This window comes from Hypomesus nipponensis, chromosome 11 (assembly GCF_054491055.1).
Source record: "Hypomesus nipponensis isolate SF chromosome 11, ASM5449105v1, whole genome shotgun sequence".
In the NCBI taxonomy this organism is placed as follows: domain Eukaryota; kingdom Metazoa; phylum Chordata; class Actinopteri; order Osmeriformes; family Osmeridae; genus Hypomesus; species Hypomesus nipponensis.
Genome location: NC_140371.1, coordinates 8,067,419 through 8,087,521, shown reverse-complemented (window position 1 = coordinate 8,087,521; position 20,103 = coordinate 8,067,419). Strand labels below are relative to the sequence as shown.

At 41.7% G+C, this 20,103-nt stretch overlaps 1 protein-coding gene across 2 annotated transcripts in view; it reads right to left on the bottom strand.

Annotated features, from left to right (window-relative positions):
• The window catches only part of myom2b (myomesin 2b), a 90,066-nt gene that overhangs the window by 37,849 nt on the left and 32,114 nt on the right, over nt 1–20,103 (bottom strand). For both annotated transcript variants that reach the window (XM_084709059.1, XM_084709060.1), the window contains 14 exons: nt 19,509–19,683; nt 19,293–19,414; nt 18,357–18,544; nt 18,088–18,214; nt 17,826–18,004; nt 17,598–17,712; nt 17,015–17,177; nt 16,776–16,882; nt 9,452–9,496; nt 8,951–9,087; nt 8,695–8,839; nt 8,527–8,589; nt 7,859–7,926; nt 7,574–7,687 (listed from right to left, as the gene is read on the bottom strand). In XM_084709059.1, coding sequence (XP_084565185.1) covers nt 7,574–7,687; nt 7,859–7,926; nt 8,527–8,589; nt 8,695–8,839; nt 8,951–9,087; nt 9,452–9,496; nt 16,776–16,882; nt 17,015–17,177; nt 17,598–17,712; nt 17,826–18,004; nt 18,088–18,214; nt 18,357–18,544; nt 19,293–19,414; nt 19,509–19,683 — 1,748 coding nt within the window. The remainder of the gene's footprint in view (nt 1–7,573; nt 7,688–7,858; nt 7,927–8,526; nt 8,590–8,694; nt 8,840–8,950; nt 9,088–9,451; nt 9,497–16,775; nt 16,883–17,014; nt 17,178–17,597; nt 17,713–17,825; nt 18,005–18,087; nt 18,215–18,356; nt 18,545–19,292; nt 19,415–19,508; nt 19,684–20,103) is intronic.

Sequence of the window (20,103 nt, the reverse complement as noted above, 5' to 3'; positions counted from 1 at the left end):
TCCTGAAGGAGCTGAACGTTTTTTTTTTTTTTTTTTATTGTGGAAAATATAGAAATGAGAAAATACCCGCAAGTTGAAAGCTGAAATGAATTTCAAAAATGTGAGGCAGTGTGGAAGCTGAACTGCATGATCTAACAAAGCTAACGAGCTAAAATAGCCTACAATGCGGGAGAAGTTGAAAGCTGAACTGTTAAACAGGAGAAGAAGTAGGCTAGCTAGTCATAACAAGAATATTATCGTTTTAACAGCTGAAATTATAGTTGGGATAGTAATAGCAGTAGCAGATGTAGCCTACCATTGAGTGCATTTACTCGGCTTTCTTAGTAGGATTCAAACATACAGCAGTAGGGCCGATACAAGAAGACACGGCGACACTTTGTTGCAGAAGGATAATGGTGCAAGTTTCGTCCGTGAAGCATACAACGATTGATAAAAAATAATCATGTAGACGTGTTTATTGAGTAATCACATAACTAATTACACATGTAAACGGAGTAATTGTATTATTGGCATAAACCGACAATTGCTAGTAATCGGGTTTGATGAATGATGAACTTAATTGGTTCGTCGAGAATAACAGAAATTTGCCTAGCATCCATACCTCAAACAAGTTAACCTAGACGCAAAACTACACGTCCAATCCAAAAAATACGGATATTTTCCGAGAACCAAGACTCTGCCGAAACCATTGATATCCTTTATGTGTCTGTGCGGTCAGAAATACAACTCTTTTTGCAGTTTCCAAAACGTTACCCAATTCTGCTTTCATGGTGCGTGTCTGTTTGGTTGCCACTGCAATGGAGCAGCTGTACTCGCTAAAGATGCTGGGCAAAGAGAATGACACATTTAGCTAGCATCCACACCTCAAACAAGTTAACCTAGATGCAAAACTGTACGCCCAATCCAAAATATAAGGATATTTTCCGAGACCCAAGACTCTGCCGAAACCAGAGATGTCCTTTATATGTCTCTGCGGTCAGAAATACAACTCTACCGGCAGTTTAAAAACACGTCTACTTTCGAAATTCTCTGACGAATTTTACCCACCTCTCCATTGAAGTTAGTGAGAGAATTTGAAAGGCTGCTCTCGCTTCAAGGCTCAAAGCTGAAAATCTGTAAATGTGAGCTCTTTAATAGTTACATTGCCTGAAAGAGGACACGTTTTCCTACATTTTAAGGTATAACTGTAAGTTAAACTATATGAACGTCAGAGGAATTTGTTTGTCAATTTAGTTGAATATCAGAAAAAGAGCAGCCTGCTCAACCAAGAAGGAGCTAAATTTTTCATGTATTTAAAACTGTCACGATTGAAAATTGGCTGAATATTTGAAAAAGCTGAACCATTTGGGAATAGCTGAATGTCTTGTGAACATTTTAAAGTTTGAATGGTGTCTCTAGCGGAAAGTATGGTGAAGCAGTTAAGTTTGAAAGAGGAGGAAGCTTTTTAATGATTTGAAAGGATTTACCATTACTTTTAATGGGAGAATAATTTGCACAAAAACTGTAATTGTCTAAAAAGTATTTAAAAAAACGTGAGAAATACCAAAAGTCATAGCCATCATCTCCTGAAGGAGCTGAACATTTAGGAATCAGTGAAAGTATGCAGGACTAGTTAAAGGCCAAAAAACGGCGGAAGAACTAAGAAGTTGGAATAATAAAGAGAAACAAGAAAATGCTTAACAGCATTCTCACAATAATATATATGTGAGATTACAATGGTTTGTGCTAGCCGAAGGCATTCTCACTATTGTTTTCTGTTTCTCTTTATTATTATTATTGTGAGAATGCTGTTAAGCATTTCCTTTTTCTCTTTCTTATTGTTGGAATGCTGCTTCAGCATTCCAAGTATTGTTCTTTGAATCTTTATTCAACTTCTTCTTATTCTTCTATTTCTTCCGCGGCACCTTTCAGCGCCTTCAAATCTTCAGCTATTAAAACCGTTCAGCTATCAAAAAATTTAGCAGTTTCAGGCTATGACTGCTCTGACTTTTCAGATTTGTACCTCTCATGCTTGAATTAATATAAATCAATATTCATAATATTTTTAACATGGGTTTCCAATGGAGTTTCTTTCAAATCCTTTCAAACTTCTTAAAGGTGACATGACATGCTGTTTTTGGATGCTTTTATATAGGCCTTAGTGGTCCCCTTATACTGTATCTGAAGTCTCTTTCCCGAAATTCAGCCATGGTACAGAATTATAGCCATTACAAGTAGTCCCACAATTAGCTTTCATCAGAACGCGCTGTTTCTTTGCCTGTAGCTTTAAATGCTAATGAGGAGGAGAGGGGCGGCAACATGCGCTAATGTTTACAACGGATGTATCGATGGCTCGTAGCCCCCGTTGCTGTAAAATGCCTCGAATTTAGCCATTCTAATCTGATCACCCTGGTTTGCAGAGGTGCACACTCAGTCATTTCAATGTAGAGAAAGGCGGATATCGCGCACGCCATAACACTAACAGCTTATCCAAATGACAAAGAAGTGTACAACACTGGCGTTACAGCGTTTGTATTCACACACACACTTGATGCCATTTATCTTTACGTTAGCAACAGTAACTCAGCTGTTAGCTGCAGAGCTTATGTATCAGCCGCATTCTAAGGGTAGCAAGCTAGGTAACCATATACAGTAAAGCAACAAAATGATATAGCTTTAGTTAACTTACTTGTCCAAGGTTTGTAGCTTGACCACGGAGATTTAGTAATGATCCAGAATTTAATTGCATCAAGGCCAGCTTTGTGTTGGTTCAAGTTGAGGAAACAGTAGTGGCTGAAATGTTTGGCGCAGACATGCACAACTTTGGGAAGTTGTGGCGGCGCATTTCCAGCGAAAATAAAATTGAGATATTGGTTGTGCAGAGGCTCGGATGAAGGAATTAAATAAAGACTTGTGCTTGCATTTGTACATCCAAGCACTGAGCAACTGTTGTGCTTCGTTTGTTTGCTCGCCATGATGTCTCTCCAGGAAAAAACGATATGCACTTGCCATTGCACGGTGGTAGCTCAGTTTCTCATGGGCGGGCCAGATGATCTGGGCGGGCAAAGCAGAGAGAGGGGAGGTAACCTTTCTCGTATCTTCGTCACTTGGAGATTTTCAAACAGAGCGTTTGAGCCTTCATTTTGTCAAAGGCGGTGAAGAACACCCAGGGCTTTGTTTAGACCTATCGAAAATTCTAGCCACTGGGGGACCAAAGGCAGGCTAGGGGAACTCATATTAATGTTAAATAACCTCATAAAATGAAGTTTTCATGTCATGTAATCTTTAAAACTTCTTCAACTTCCAAATCCTTATTCTTCCTCAATCTTTCAGCTAGAGCCACCATTTAAACTTTAAAACGTTGACAAAACCCTAAACTATTTTTATATAATTCAGCTTTTTGATATCTATTCAACTTTTTTTTATATCACTGATTATGTTTAATGACTTTTTCAAACCGTTTCTGAGATTTACATGGGTGTTTAGGAGAAAGCCCACAGTGTAGACTGAATCGCTTAGAGCGGAGGGAAGCTTCGGGTGTCGTTGAAAACATATTTCTAGTTTGCCACCATTGCCACAATTTTTGCTCTTCATGCTTCGTTTTTGGATCAATAGATTGCTAATTTTGTGCTGGTTGTAGACAGTTGTCTGTGGAATCTAAAAGACTTACACATTTGTTCAGAGCCCCACAAAAGCGAGACAAAGTCCAACTCTCGCCCCATAGAGTCCAATGCAAATGTGGTGACAAATTCGTTACAGAAAACAAAAAATAACAAGATTTATAAACTGCCGTTATAGTCGTATTTCAGATATAAAAAGGACATCTCTGGTTTCGGCAGAGTCTTGGGTCTCGGAAAATATCTTTATTCTTTGTATTGGATGTATAGTTTTGCATCTACGTTAACTTGTTTGAGGTGTGGATTCTTGCTAAATTTCTGGTAGTCCCTACCTTCAGCGCATTAGCAGCCATAGCTGCACCGTCACAGTGGCAACCACACAAACAATTGCCAGTCTCTTACACAGGTGATTGGTATTAATTGATTAGTGGAGACACAAGACAAGCGATTCAGTCAAGTCGTCTCATTAAAGACTATGAGCACCACAACACAACTACTACCACTACTGATACTGCTATATCTTATGCCACACTACAACTACTAATTCTGAAGATGCTGCTAATATCTCTTTTGCTAACTACTATGCTAATGCTACTGTTTTCTTCTACTACGCCACTGAGTGCGTTCTCTTGACCATGAAAAACCCGATAGCAATTGTCACTTTATACCAATAATACAATTGCTCCGTTTACATGTGTAATTAGTTATGCGATTACTCAATAAACACGTCTACATGCACCATCATCCTTCTGCAACAAAGTGTCGCCATGTCTTCTTGTATCGGCCCTACTGCTGTATGTTTGAATCCTACTAAGAAAGCCGAGTAAATGCACTCAATGGTAGGCTACATCTGCTACTGCTATTACTATCTGAACTATATTTTCAGCTGTTAAAACGATAATAATCTTGTTATGACTAGCTAGCCTACTGCTTCTCTGTTGAACAGTTCTTTTAGGTCTCTGAATAGGGTATGTAACATTGGTTGAGCTGGAAATGGCCCGGGTGCAGTTCTATGCCCCCTGATACATCCAGTGAAATTTTCCCAGGAAAAAATACTAGGTTTTCTCCTTTCATGGTATACTCATGAATATATTGATGAGCTGCGCTCTGGTTGGTTTACAGAGTGAAGCTGCAGAGCAACGACGCAGCACGGCCAACAGCACTCACTGAAACCAGGAAGGTGGAGACTTGAAATAAAAACGTACGAATAAATCTATTGTGTGTACACAACACTGTTTTGAACAGATTGACTAGATATCATTTGAAATTATTACGTTAGTTGTTTTCCACTTCTGTTGTCGAAGCAACCAGGATCATCTTAGGTGGGTAACATTAGCACTACAGCTTAGCAAACAACTATCGTGATTCACAGCTTCAGTTACCTCTAGCTATCTTGCTGAAACATAGATCTGGACAAACATGCATCTTGAATTGTAGATTTACATAACAACATGGACTTGGATTTGAATGAAACACAGTCAGGAACATGAAATAACGTTAGCCCCATTGCCAATAAACTAGGCTAAATCATCACACATTCTACCTATGCTCTTGCATTAGTAAGCTAAACTAGTTTACATGCCTATTAGTCTACGTGTTTTCACTATTCTTGCATTCCTTGCAAATCAGCGTTAATAAAAAGCAGATGAGCTAGAGTCTAGCTAACAGTTGGTGTGTTTGACTTGAAGCAGCCAATGGCATTTCAATGGCAATTTTTTTTGTTTGTTGTTGAGCCGGGGTTTGTGCTTTTAGGCTTGGGAGTCTTCCTGGTTGTCATGGAGATGATGTTAGTAGCCCTGTTCATTTGGCTGGTTAAAATGGAAATGTTTGGCTCGCTCCCTTTCATTAACCTATTGGTTGCGATCAACCATGACACAAAAGAGGATCAAGGGCATTGCTGTGTGCCATATTCACTAAGACAGACTTCACAAACTGGAAAGACAGCCCAGCAATATCTTCAAGGAAATGAAAGGAGAGATGTTTTTGGGATCTATTAAGTCTGCTTCTAGAGCAGGGGTGTTCAATCCTGGTCCTCGAGAGTCCCTAAAGGCAAAAGAAAATGTCTGTGGAAACTGGACTGTGTGGAGACATTAACAGAACTCATGGGGCTCTTTAAATTTTGGTCGCACTACAAGCACAAAATGTAAATATACATCCCAAACTTCAAAACTGAAATTTCAGCAAACGATGTCACCTAGAAGCCTCTGTAAAATATGTTGAGCCTGCTGTGCCCTCTCCTTTCGTATGCCCCAGTATTAGGTATTGTAATATGTATCCATTAAGAACATGCACGGCCAGGGCTTTCAAGTCTCATGCATTTGCCGTGACACTCAAGCCATACATTATATGTATTGAAACCTCACGCCATACTTTTGAGCAAACTTGAAAGCTCTGGACGGTGATGTTTGCTTATTGTTTTCTGGTGATTGACAATGTTCTCATTGTCATCTGCCTCACACCCAAGCTATTTCCATTCATGGCCATTCCACTTTTCTTGTTGACAACTTTTAGTGGAGCCCCTGCAGCATTAGCTGCTTGTCCAGTGTTGCCAATTTAACAATGTTGTCGCTTAATTCAGCAACCTTTTGCCTTCCCTAGTGACAAATCACATCTAGCGACAAATCTAGCGATTTGACAGAGAGCCACTAGCAACTTCTGGTGAGATTTTTTTGGCAACACTGCTTGTCAGCATCTGACTGCAAGCCGATACTTCAGAAATTCTGGTATCGTACCGACTTTGTACCAGGGTACCAGTTTTTGTGAAGCCAGCAGAGCGGATAGATACTTTGTGGTCTGTACTCTCTCTTTACTATTGCTGGTGACAGGCTTTACAAGCCAATAGGATCTCCACAAGCTTTTTACCTTTGCTGCATAACTAGCTTTACAGGCTTACTTTAAAATCTTGTGTTCTATAATCTTGTTTGTGTCCGATGGTATTTCTGGTAAAATATAACCCTTTAGGCAGGTAAGTAGGCCTCTCGTTAGTCCAGTATTTTCCAGTAGCTTGCTTTTAAATGCCTAATGTGTTTTTTATGGATATACTCTAAAATCACATATTTGCCTATCATTCCTTGTAAAAAGTTGTTTTTATTTTATTCTCTTTATTTTGTATAACGTGTAAAAATATGCAATATAAATAAAGAAATCCTGACCACTCGTTTAGATTGACTAGTAAAATATATTTACATGGATTACTTAGCTTTGTGTTTAGTTGCATTCATTTCCTCCTCTAGCAGGTGCATAATGGAATCAAAAAAGGATTTCCACAATATGATGGTGCCAAAAACGTTTGCGGACGCCATTTTTAATCTTTCCAACAACAAAAGCACCTGATCATGACGTCCTCCTATTCTCGATTTAACAAATGGTAAAATGGATCTTCTGACTAGCATGTGAAGGCATAATTTTTTCAGTAATAGACGGTGACAGGCAGATGGCTCATCCAATCATCTCATCCAATCAGCCCTTTTACAAAAGATTTCAGAGCCGTACTCTGCGCTCTCTATATCTCTCTGTTTTTTTGTCCTTTACTACTCACATGCCAGATAATCACATTGGAAGTTCTGTGCAACAAACTTGTGATGACAATAAATGAAACCGTGCACTTCCCAACAGAGATCTTGGTTTGAGATTATTTGTATAATAGCATTAGAGATGAGAAGGACTGCTGTGTGTTTCTGTGTATTTGGTGTGTTTGTGTGTGCATGTAGATCTGCAGGAATGTAGGACACGGTGTGGAATAGTGTTCTAATCTGTTCCCTCAGGGTCTCTTCTTAGGGGCTGCAGTGCTCTCACATAAACACATGTTACCTTGGTCACTGGTGACCATGACTGAATCTCTCAACAGCCCTCTGGATAGCTAACAACCCTACTTTCACTGCTCTGCTTTGCTCTGGAAGAGAAGTCAATTCAGAGTTTCTCCGGCACGGTGTAATTAGGGAGTGTTACGTGGGTTAGGGGCAATGAGGAGGGGTTACCTGGGCAAGGGGAAGCTTGCAGGCCCCAGAGGATAGGTCTGTTTTTTCATTAGGGACCATCTCAGTGTCTTCCTTAAACCAGTGGAATTCAGACTCCTTTGTCAGATTAGCCACCTGCAGGACCACACACAGACATCCATATCTGGTCCCGACTATATAACACACTACATTGTCACAGTATCACAGCAACAGTATTATAATAGTACACAACTATGTAGTCATAGTATTACTTGTATTGTCAGTCACAGCTATAGCCTTACTTTCCCAGTAGCCTTCTGCACTCACCTTACAGACCAGAGACACAGAGCAGTCATCCCCCACATTGACAGACAGAAATTCACTGAAGTGGGGGCCTGAGGGAGTGGGTGGGGAGATTTCATTCATGTACAGTACATTTAGATAATAACCTATTTGTGCCAATTATTACTTTCGTCTACTTTATTCAAAAGTAGTTCCATGAAATAACGTAGTGTGAAAATGGGTCTAGTACGGGGGTACTCAATAGGCGGTCCAGACCCAGACGCAATACAATTTGGACCAAAGCCAAAATCAACATTCTAATTTAGTCATGATCCAAGTGAGTTTTCATTGGTGCGTGATTTCACGCCTATATTATTTTCCTACTAGATGTGGTTTCTATCTTCTGTTTCCAATCCAAAGATCCAATCAGATGCTGTCATAGTAATCACCATGACAGCTCCCTCACTCAACATTGGCAGCAACCTCTGATGCAGGTTGTGTGTCATTCGCAACAACACAGGCAAAAAATTATCAATAGCCTACCTGTTTATCGATAGTCTACGTGTTTCTTCCTTAGCAAAACTGTTTCGTAGCCTGGACTGAATGAAATTTAGAAATTTGAGTTTCTAATTGAGTACCCCTTGTCTAGTTCATCTTCAGATAAGGGGGCCTGATGTTTTATGTGTTTATGACAGGATAGAAGTTTTTCTCACCCTCCTTAACCCTGATGTACTCTCTTCTCTGGTAGTCAGCCTCGGCCAAGGCAGCCTTGAAAGCTGCAGCACAAACAAGTCACATTGAAGTCCTGGATTGAGCACAGAGACCACTGCAACAGATTAAACATCATAGACATAGTCTCTGACTCTCACACAAATACACACCATCTCCTATAAGGACCAGGGAAGACTGAGCCTTGCCCCTCCCATCCTGAATCTGCACTGTGAAGGTGCCCTCACTATCCTCAGTGAAGTGATCCAGGATAAACTCAATCACTCCTGTGGCAACATCATGACCCATCTTGTTGGGCTGGACAGACACAAACACAGAAGATCATGTAAAACCCATTACAAAACCCAATCAGACAGCATAAAAATAAGAAGACATTACACTGAAAATGAAGTAGAAATGTTATATTACATCAGCTCCTGAAAGCTCCTTGTTGTTGGCAAAGAAGTTGTATGAAACTCCGGAGGAGATATTCTCTGCCTGCAGCCAGAAACGCATACGACCTCTCTCTAGGATCTTATAGGCCAGCTCAGTCTTCAAGGGGATGACTAAAGAGTGAGCGAGAGGAAAGAAGAGATAAGGATGTAAAGAGATGTAAGGTCTTTTTTTAAATAAATGTTTCTCATTAATGAAATGCCATTAGCTCAAAGGAAGACACTCCTGACATGAAAGGCAAAGCCAGCACTGACAAAGACTGATCTGTTAAACTATCCATCTTATTTATTTATACTTTTTTTTTTACATTATTCATTTCAAACCAAAAGCAGTAACCTAGGCTCCAGCAGGCTGATATGGTGAAACATACCAGTACACAATTCAAAGTGACAAAGTGGATAGGGAACTCTGAGAGTGTTATGACTGGTGAAGTTGATGAAGATGATGATTAAATGCCAGATCAAAAGGTCAACCTACTGGGGTGGCGAATGTCGAAACTCTGGGCCAGCATCTTCTCCAGTGCTGCAACACACAGTGAACAACAGCTATAAAATTGATGTAAACAATGCAGGTAACAACTGAATAACATTTCACTATTCTATTATAACCCTAGGTCGAGAAACATTGGCAAGTGAGAAAACAATGTAAACGTTTCTATAGACTTTTCTTTTAGGTGATATGTTGATAAGGGTCAAGATTTGATTCTACAGATAATAGTTGGGTATAAAGGCAATTTTGAAGCATTGTTCTCTAGACTTGAAATCCAGAGGGCTTCTCCTCAGTTCTGGCTTCTCCTACTCCTTCTCCTCCTTCTCCTTGCTCACCTCTAGGGCTGCAACAAACTATTATTTTGTTAATCAACTAATCTAACGATTATTAGAACGATGAAGCGACTAATCGTTGAGAGACATTAACCCATGTCATTCACCATTTAATTAACTTTATTAACAAGTAACAGACTGACTGATGCAGAATAATTAGGGTCATTGTCATCTGCGCCTTGCATATTTAAGGCGGCTGGCACTACAGAGGCAGCCTCGTCTGGCAGCCTCGGTGCATGAACACTCAGTCCAACAAAGACAAGGAGTCTACCTGCGGGAGTCCACCGAGGAAGGCCGACGGGGCCGGGATCACCTCTTCTGATAAGTATCACCCTATTTATATTATATTCTACCTAGAACATTTTCATAGCTAGCATGTGTTTCCTGAGCATTCCTGTTCATTACACTACCCGTAGACGTAGATATGTCACAAAATATATACGGTCAACTTCTAACCTTCATTACCTATCCAGATCTTCTCCACCTGCCCTCTCTCTTTCTTTAGGGCTCTGAAACTGCCAGGCTGCTGTGAACAAGGCAGACTTCATCCCGGCGTTTGCATCTCATGCTTCTCTTCATGCCCTTGCACTGACAGAGACATGGATCCGCCCAGAGCACACTGCAACTCCAGCTGCTCTATCCGTCAACTACTCCTTCACTCACTCACCCCGCTCAACCGGGCGGGGTGGTGGGACAGGGTTGCTTCTTTCCTCACATATGAAATACACATCCACACCACTCCCTGTTACTGCCAAATCATTTGAACATCATTATGTGATGCTAACTGATCCTATCAAAGCATGCTTAATTGTTCTTTATCGCCCACCAGGACCGCTAGCTGACTTTGTGGAGGAGCTGGACATGCTCCTCAGCGTCCTCCAGGATGATGGAACCCCCCTGATAGTCCTTGGGGACTTCAACATCCACCTCCAAGGAATGCAGGCCGTCGACTTCTTGTCTCTCCTGACTTCCTTCGACCTGCCGCTGCTGAGCACACCGGTGACCCACAAGGCAGGCAAACAGCTAGACCTTGTCCTGAACTGTATCACTGACTTAACCTCTGTAACCCCACTGCACATTTCTGATCACTACTTTATCCAATTCTCTGTTTCTCTCCCTCCAACCCCTCCTACCTCCCCTCCCCTTGTAACTTTCCGGCGCGATCTCCGCTCCGTATCTCCCTCCCATTTCTCCTCTATTGAAATATCCTCCCTCCGTCCCATTGACAAGTTCTCTTCCCACCCCACTAACACTGCCACCGACTCCTTGTTAAACACTAACTGCATCACTTGACTCTCTCTGTCCCCTGTCAACCAGGCCTGCGCGATCTTCTCCCTCCTGCCCCGTGGCTTACGGATGTTATTTGTGAAGAACGGTCCACCCTTCGGGCAGCTGAGAGGAGATGGCGCAAGTCCAAAGACGGTCTGGACCTTGATAAGTATCACTCCCTCCTTAAATCCTTTTTCTCTTCTCACATAACTGGTGCTAAAACCCTCTACTTTCTGAACAAAATTAACTCTGCTTCAAACCCCCACAAGTTTTTTTCTACCTTCTCCAGCCTTCTTAACCCACCTCCCCCACTCCCTCCCTCCACCCTGACAGCAGACGACTTCTCCTCCTTTGAGAAAAAAGTCGCCAACATTAGCAGTCGGTTCCCAAAATCCACCTTTCTTACCCTCTCACCCTCCACGACTGACCCAACTAAATGTCTAAACTCTTTCTCTTCCCTGTCTGAGGCAGAGATCTCTGACCTCATTCTCTCTCATCGCCCCACCTCCTGTCCACTTGATCCTATCCCCTCCCCTTTCTTTCAAACCATCTCCCCCTCCATCATAACTTTTCTTCTCTATGTCCTAAACTCCTCTCTTACCTCCGGCACCTTTCCCTCTGCCTTCAAGCAGGCCAGAGTTACCCGTCTACTCAAATACCCTCCCTTAACCCTGCTGTCCTCCAGAACTACAGACCGGTATCATTGGTACATTTATTTTCAAAAACAATTGAAAGTGCTGTATCTAACCAACTGTCAAACTTTCTCTCTCAGAACAACCTGCTTGACCCCAACCAATTGGGCTTCAAGACAGGCCACTCCACAGAGACTGCCCTCCTTTCAGTCACCACTGCCCTCCAGTCTGCCAGAGCGGCTTCCAGGTCATCCATCATCATTCTTCTGGACCTTTCTGCAGCGTTTGATACGGTTAACCACCAGATCTGTCCAGTGGATCTCATCCTACCTGTTGGGAAGATCCTACCAGGTCTCTTGGGGAGGCAAACTGTCAGGGCCTCGCCAGCTCTCCACTGGTGTCCCACAGGGCTCCGTCCTTGGACCCCTCCTCTTCTCTCTGTACACCACCTCACTTGGAACAATCATCACCTCCCATGGCTTCTCCTACCTCTGCTACGCTGACGACACATAGCTGTACCCATCGTTCCCCCTGAGTGATGGGGTTACCATGGATGACAAGCTCTCCCTCACGGCCCACATTGCTGCAGTCTCCCGGTCGTGTAGATTCACCCTTTACAACATCCGGAAGATCAGGAGATACCTGTCTGAGCACTCCACCCAGCTGCTAGTCCAAGCACTGGTCCTCTCTAAGTTGGACTACTCCACCCAGCTGCTCGCTGGTCTCCCGGCATGTGCAACCCGCCCTCTTCAGAGGATTCAGAACGCAGCGGCTCGCCTGGTCTACAATCTACCCAGACGCTGCCATGTTACCCCGCTGCTCATCTTTCTCCACTGGCTACCCATCAACGCCCGTATCAGATTCAAGACCCTGGTAATGACCTTCCGAGCAGTGAACGGGACTGCACCCGACTACATCAAGTTTCTCCTGCAACCTTACACCCCCACCCGTCACCTATGGTCTTCTTCAGACTACCGCCTGGTGGTCCCACCGCTCAAGACCGCCCGGTCCCAACACAAGCTCTTCTCCTGACTGCCTAAAAAACTAACTCAACCCAAGGGATATTTTGTGACGTTGTTGATTACGTTACTGTTGGTCATCTGTCCATCATCGTATAAAGCCCGCCCTGGTAATTTCATTGGTACGCCCAGCTCCTGGTTTTATATAATTGTTCCCAATACGAGACCCACCAGACCCAACTTCCCGACCACATTTTTTTGTGGGCGGGTCGAAGTTGGGCTGGCAGCCAGGCTAACAGTCCCACACTGATCAAAACGCGTTATTGCAGACCATTAAAATAGGTAATTTGAGATCAAACGACAAGTCGACAACAGAAAAATTTGTCTAAATGTATTTATTGTCGACACTGTCGATAATGTCGACAAATCGTTTCAGCCCTACCTGCCTCTTACTCTTTCTCTCTCTGATTTACAATAATCAAGGTAGAGTAGGTAAGAGTTCAAACCTTTATTCTATAACATTTGCCTCTTAATTGATTTGCAATGTAATTAAATATCTATTTCCTTTAACTTGACTTTGACCCTTCTTGCTCTAATTTAAGCCATAGACTAATAGTAATTCCAGCACAATTGGTTAATATTAATGAACTGTTCAGTTTACTCCTCTTCCTTTAAACCTAGGAGAATAGTTTTGGGCTGCGTTTCCCGATAACGATTGATCTTAGTTGTTAAGAGCCTTTTCTATTAGCAAAATAATGAACAATTGTTATATTTTATGTGCGTTTCACAAACATGCTCATCACAAAACCGTTGGTACCTGTCTCTGAATAACTACTTAAGACCCTTTCTGGATGCGGAAATGATATGTTGCAAATTTAAGACTTTGGTTAAATACACCAAAATAATGTATTAATCACTGTACACATAGAATCTTATTTACTTGTTTTTAGGGTTGGCCTGTTGGTGTCTCCACTGAGTCTTTGCTTAAGATGCACTTAGCGATCTATGATTGCTCAGGTACGATGGCGTATTAGGGCCAGGTAGGTTGAAAAAAAAAAACTGAACCGGAGGAAGGGGGGTAACTTTCCGAGATTAAAGTCGTAAATTTGCGCGAAAAAAAACCTGTAATTTTGCGAGAAAAAACTGCTGCACTCTTCTAAGCTGACCCACACCTTGATCATCGACTTATTTGAGAATCTGTCGTATTGTGTCCTGTTGAACTAAAAATCCCATTTGAATTGCCCGTAGATTTAACCTGCGATATCCTTCCATATGTCAATTGCATTATAGTTCCTGATGCACAAAACTATCACCTCATCCAAATAAGCATGATGTTTCCTTTTGAATAGTCCCAAATCACAGCAATGTCTTTTCAAAGTCCAAATGCTTATTACAATGTGGTGATTCTGGGCTAAAATCAGGAGCATTTCCTTATTGCTGAATTCCATTAAAAAGTACAATTCAGATTTTTTTTCTGGCAAATTTCTGTCTTTATAAAGACACAGAGAATCTCTGACTTTTTTTCTTGCAAATGTACGTCTTTAATCTCGGAATATACATATATACATATATATATACAGGAGCTCTTGTTAATCTACGATTATTTTCAAGAGCTACGATGGCTTTGGGTAACAGCCCGTAAAACTAAGATCAATTGTACAATGGATTTTACGATCAATTGGTTAATTGGCCAATATTACACCCCTACACTGGCATAACTTTTTCTATACGTAATGGGTCTATGGCCTTAGCTTTCTTACCCAATCAGGTCGAATAACTAATTGATCGTAGAATCCATCGTACAATTGATCTTAGTTTTACAGGCTGTTACCAAAAGCCATTGTAAAATAATGATAATAAAATAATGCATTATCAGGGCATGACAGCCTTCTTGTCGATTCTGTGCTGTTGCATGATTATCAAATCAACAGACGAACGATTTCCTAACCCCTTACTTACACCAGGTGCATCTGAGGCGCTCTAACAAGTTTATCTTTCGTCCTCCCTGCCGCGTCAATTTACAACAGAGGCCTGTTCCATGAAGCGAGTTTAACAAATAAGCCAGGCTTATGTCAGTTCGTCAGACTAATTTCTAGTTCATTCGTTCCATAATCTAGTTCCAGAAAGCCAGCTCAACATAGTTTGAACTCAGTTACTATGGCAACTTATGCTTCAAAACAAGCGTGGTCCGGGGCAGGCTAACTGTCAGGCTTGTTGTTGCTTAACCAGACATTCCTGTAACACTGACCAAACGGGAAATGATTGGACATTCTCATTTTCATACCATGGACATTCTCATTTTCTCATTCTCCCTCCGTTCAATATGTAAGCTACATTTATAGAAAATCAACTTAAATACATAAGCTACAACATTTAGCCTAATGCATTAAACAATGATGAACAATTATTTCAGAATGATACAAACCTTCATAGCCTACGTTATCTCAATCTAAATTATCCCAGTATAATTATCATAGTTACATAATTATTAACAGTAACCAATTGCAAAACAAACCTAAATCCATAAATCTATCCTTAATTTTCCCGAAACCATGTTAAAAAGTTTGGCTACTGGATAATGTACTAATTAATAGTAGGCTTTTTAAACAATGTAAAAAAAAGTCAATTTAATTTAATGTGTTTAGAGGGTGGCTGTTTTTTAATCAAAGAAGTAAAGGTCTATAAAAACGACCTCAACCTACATCGTTCATGTCAATCATTGCTTGTCATTTTATTTTGATGAAGTGGTGGATGAGGGAACTGCTTAAAGGGAACGTTCTTTCTGGAAGAAGTCACGTGGCCGTGTGCATTGCTTTTTGCCATGGTGGATCGATATAATCCATGTTCCACCTGTCAGGCTGCTTAAGAATAGGGTGCACGCGCGATTAGCTTGACTACTTAAATCTGACTTGAATTGGTAGGATTGCGTGAGCTGAAATGGGCCTTTGTGGAACCGCTTTAGCCCTGGTTGACTTGTTAAGCTTATTCAAGTCAGGTTTGGGACTTTAAGTCAAGCTTTTTTGAGCGGCCTTTATGAAACAGGCATCAGGCGCGTCTGTGACGTGGGCTGCAATTAGGTTTTGTTCTGTCCTCCACAGACTTTAAGAAAAGGAGCGTTGCAAGGCAGCTGTATTGTAGTGGTGTCGTTAGTGAATGATTCTTTCTTTTTTTTTATGAATCGGGAGTAACGAGTAGTCTCAGAGAGTGATTTGTTCATTTTCTTGTGACCGTGCATAGGGACTGATTGATGACTGAGAAATAATTTGTTCTAACTTTTCAACTGTGTCTTTGGGTAAAGGATTTGTTCCCCTCTCCACTGTGTCTTCAGGTAAAAGATTTGTTCACCTCTCGACTGTATCTTCGGGTACGACTATTTGGTTCCTTTGTCATGTGACTGTTGCTTAGGCTCAGTAGAGGAAACAGAAAGGATTTGTTTACATCTCAAGTTGATTGTGTCTTCGGGCTTTCGTTAAATATTTACTTGACTGTTTGGTTTAGCATAGAAGACGGGAATGATTTGTTCACAGATGATAATTACAGGTTTTGTTATTTTCACTTTAGTTACAGTTCAGTGCAGTGTAATTTTTTGCCGTGATAATTAAATGCTAGTGTTGTATTGAAAGACCATTTCAAATCATACAAACGGTCTTGATGTAGCTTACTGTATTTAATACAAGAATTTCGTCTTTTAAAATAGGCCTATTATATGCCACACAAACAATTCCCTTTCCTATAGCCCATTCTAATTTATCTTGCCTGATTTAGATGCATAAATATTTCTTCCTTCGGAATATGATAAATGTTTGCAATAGTGGACATATTCAGACCAGGGAATTGTCTATCAAATGTTGACGCCTTTTTGTCCGGTTAATTGTGGCAAAAAAAAAGATCTCCCAGAAGAGAAAGATGCCTTATTGCTTCAATGAAAGATAGCACTAGTAGTACATTGCAATTCAGATAGCGAGGGGGTCAGAGTGTATTATGCCCCAAAATCTTGAAGAAAGTGTCTGGCTTATTTGTGGCCTGCAAAGAACGTTATAAGAAAGATTGGCTTTTCTAATTATCTATCATTATAGTAGACATATGGCATTGACAAGAAAGGATCATTGCCTAATGCTACCTTCAGCTGAGATGCTGTAGCTGCCAGAAACACCGTCTGTGTTGGTCACTGACACGGAAAAGGTTCCCACATCCTCCTTATCTGGGTTTTTGAAGATCAACTTTGAGCTGTAAAACACAGAAAAATACAACTGAGCTGTAGAGATAATGGCAAGCAAAAGTCACATTTCTAAAAGAGTGCTTTTGTACTTGAGTCAAGTGTTGTTTTGTGTTCTGTCCTCAGGTCTGTGCTGTGCTTACATGCTGCCCACTGTCTTGACCATGATGCCTTTGGAGAAGTCAGTGATTTCCTTGTAGGATTTCTTCCAGACAAAGGTGGTGCCCTCAGACATCTGACAGCTCTCAAATGACAGTACTAAGTCACCTGAATCAGAGTCCACAGAGCAGGACACCTCCTTAACACCTGTAGGGAAAATGGAGTAATCATGAATTGTGTGTCTTTAGTAAATTGTTCATATGCCTGTACAGGATAACTTTCCTCAACTCCACTCTTCTTCCCCATTTGTGAGCCTTATTTTAAGAGAGTTCCACAATGCCCCCTAAAAGGTGGTCTACTGCCCTGCACTCCACCACTCTAAATCCAGCAGGTCATAAATTACTCATCAGATTCCTTCCTTCCACAATCTCCTCCAACCTTCTCTTCATGCTTATTATCAAAATGGGAAATCCACAACCCTGACCCAGATTCCCAGGACAATGCTGCAGGACAATTCTAGACTTAACGTCTACTGTTCCTCGTCAAGGGCAGATAACCAATGGAAGGTTTGAGCAGATATAAGTGCAGATATCAGATATAAGTGCAGATATCCCCATATTGTGATACCTGGCAGTGCCTTGGCAGTCACTGGGTCAGAAGCCAGAGACGCCACCCCAACGCCATCACTGTTAGCAGCACGCACACGGAACACGTAGGTATATCCCACCTCCATGCCCACCACCTAGCAAAGAGAGAAGCAGTCACATGGTGTTACAATATTGATTTGGGAAAGGGCTATGTTGCAAAAAGTACTTTTAAAAACTTATTTCGTGTGTAATAGTGTATCAGACTTACCTTCAGGAAGCGATGATTGACAGCTGTTTCGTTAGCGGTTGTCCATGAATCAGAACCCTTGATGGCGTAATCAACAAAGTAACCTGTGATCTCTGAAGCCCCAGTATAAACAGGGGTCTTCCACTCCACCACCAGTGAATCATCACGTATCTCACAGAAGGTCAGGTCGTAGGCAGGGCCTGAGACACACATACCGTGTATCATAACATCTTCTTTGCCTTGACATGCATGTTCCTTATCAGGCGTAAGGTGTGGGTCATACCTGGCTCTGCAATGGTCCAAGCCTCACAGCTGAAGACCATGCTTGGGGCGGAGGAAGCTCCCAGACCAGCCAGACTTGCTCCGTAAATCTGGAACTGGTACTTACTGCCAGCTGACAGGTTCTCCACCTGCACTCAAAAAGAAACACCAGCCAGAACCAGACTTAGAACCACAAAACGCTGATAAAAATGACTGGTTCCCAGTAGAAACCCAGGGTCTATTAGGATAGTGTCGGGGATATGTTATGGTAGTGCTAGGATGGGGATGTACCTTATGGAGTCTCTGTTTAATTGGAGGAATGTTGACCTCCTTCCACACACTTGTGCCAATCTTGCGTTTGTCAATGTAATACTCTGCTACCTTGGCTCCACCTGAGTGGGAGGGCCGCTTCCAGTTCAGCACCATGGATTGGCCATCACAGTTTAGCAAAGCAATGTCATAGGGAGCAGATGGAGTTGCTGTAACAGTAAGGGGAGCAGTCTTAAGGCATGTTATACATTGTTTTGTTACCTTTGAATTTTATAATTACATTGCATTTATGATACCATATTCTTGTTTCCTCTATGTAGTTACTCACTACATTTAAACATTTGTAGAGTTCAAGATTATATGATAGTGTATGCTGTGCCTAAGATTAGATCATGTCATGCTGGCTTTCTCTGAGGAGATCCAGCAGGCATTACACTGGCTTACACACTTATCTTGCTAGGACTGGCACAGGAGTAAGGGAGAGGAGAATTGCAGAGTACTGGTAATGTTAGAGTATCAAAGTGTTGTTGTACTGCCAAGCCAAATCCAGCACATGCTTTAAGTATATTTCTCTAAGAATCAATAACTCTCCAAAGTGGTAATTGTTTTTTTACTAAATACATTGTATTTAAAACACATTGTATTTAGGTTACAATTACAGAATCGTGTCATACTTGTCAATGAGGAAAAACACCAGTTTTCCTCATTGATGATCTAAAACCCCCAAACTGCATGACAGAAAACAGACAGATGCTTTAAAGAGATCATGCCACCAGTTAGAACACAGTAGACTGGTCACATTCTGTTTCTGCAGTTTCTGAATCTGCTGGCAAATCAATGGTGCACTTGGTTTGCTACATAACTAACGACATGCATATCCATTCTGTTGAGCGGAGAGTGAGGGTGAGAAAATAAGAGAGTGTGAGAGAGAGACAGAGTGTGTGTTTGTGTACTCACTGAGGGCAGCTTTAACAGACAGAGGAGAGGACTCTTGTGACTCATCACTCAAACCTAGCTCATTGATGGCCTGGACACGAAAGACATAAGTCTCCCCTGTAGTCAGACCCTGCACCACAAACCTTTACACAAATAAAACAGAGTATTATTCAGAACAATTCCATGTGCTATAAAGCAGAAGAAAGGATTATTCAGACGTCTGAGTCCTGTACATACTTGGTGCTTTTGTGAGGTTTGTGATTGGCCGACAGCCAGTCCTTGGAGCCTTTCACACAGGCGTCAATGTAGTAGCCAATCAGGTTGTTGGGTTCCTTTGGTGGAGCCCATTGAATAAGAACGGAGGTGTCTGTCTCTCTGGTGGCGATCACCTGGCCCGGAGCAGAGGGCACACCTGTAAAGTTACAACATACAACATACAGTAAAATAATTAGAGCCGCGAATCGCCGCGAAGCAAGATCAAGAACACTTCCGGGTATTTTTGGCGTTCATAGGCTGTTTATCAATCCAATCGAGGATGCATCCAATGGTGACTTGGTCAGCAAGAACGCATCTGATTTCCCAGAAGTCATTGCAAGAACACACGCATCTCAAATAATTCTCCGTCCTTGAGGTCTTGCAAGACCGTTCTCGCAAGGATGCTTGCGAGAACGTTCTTCAAAAGAACGCAAGTAAGTTTTTAGCGTTATTCGGATTGATAAACAGCCCTGGTGACTTGTGTTCTTTGGATTGTAACCGTACTTGGGCAATGAAAGAAGACGTCAAAACTTGCCTAACCCAGCTTTAATTGAGGCAGATATATCACTTGAAAAGG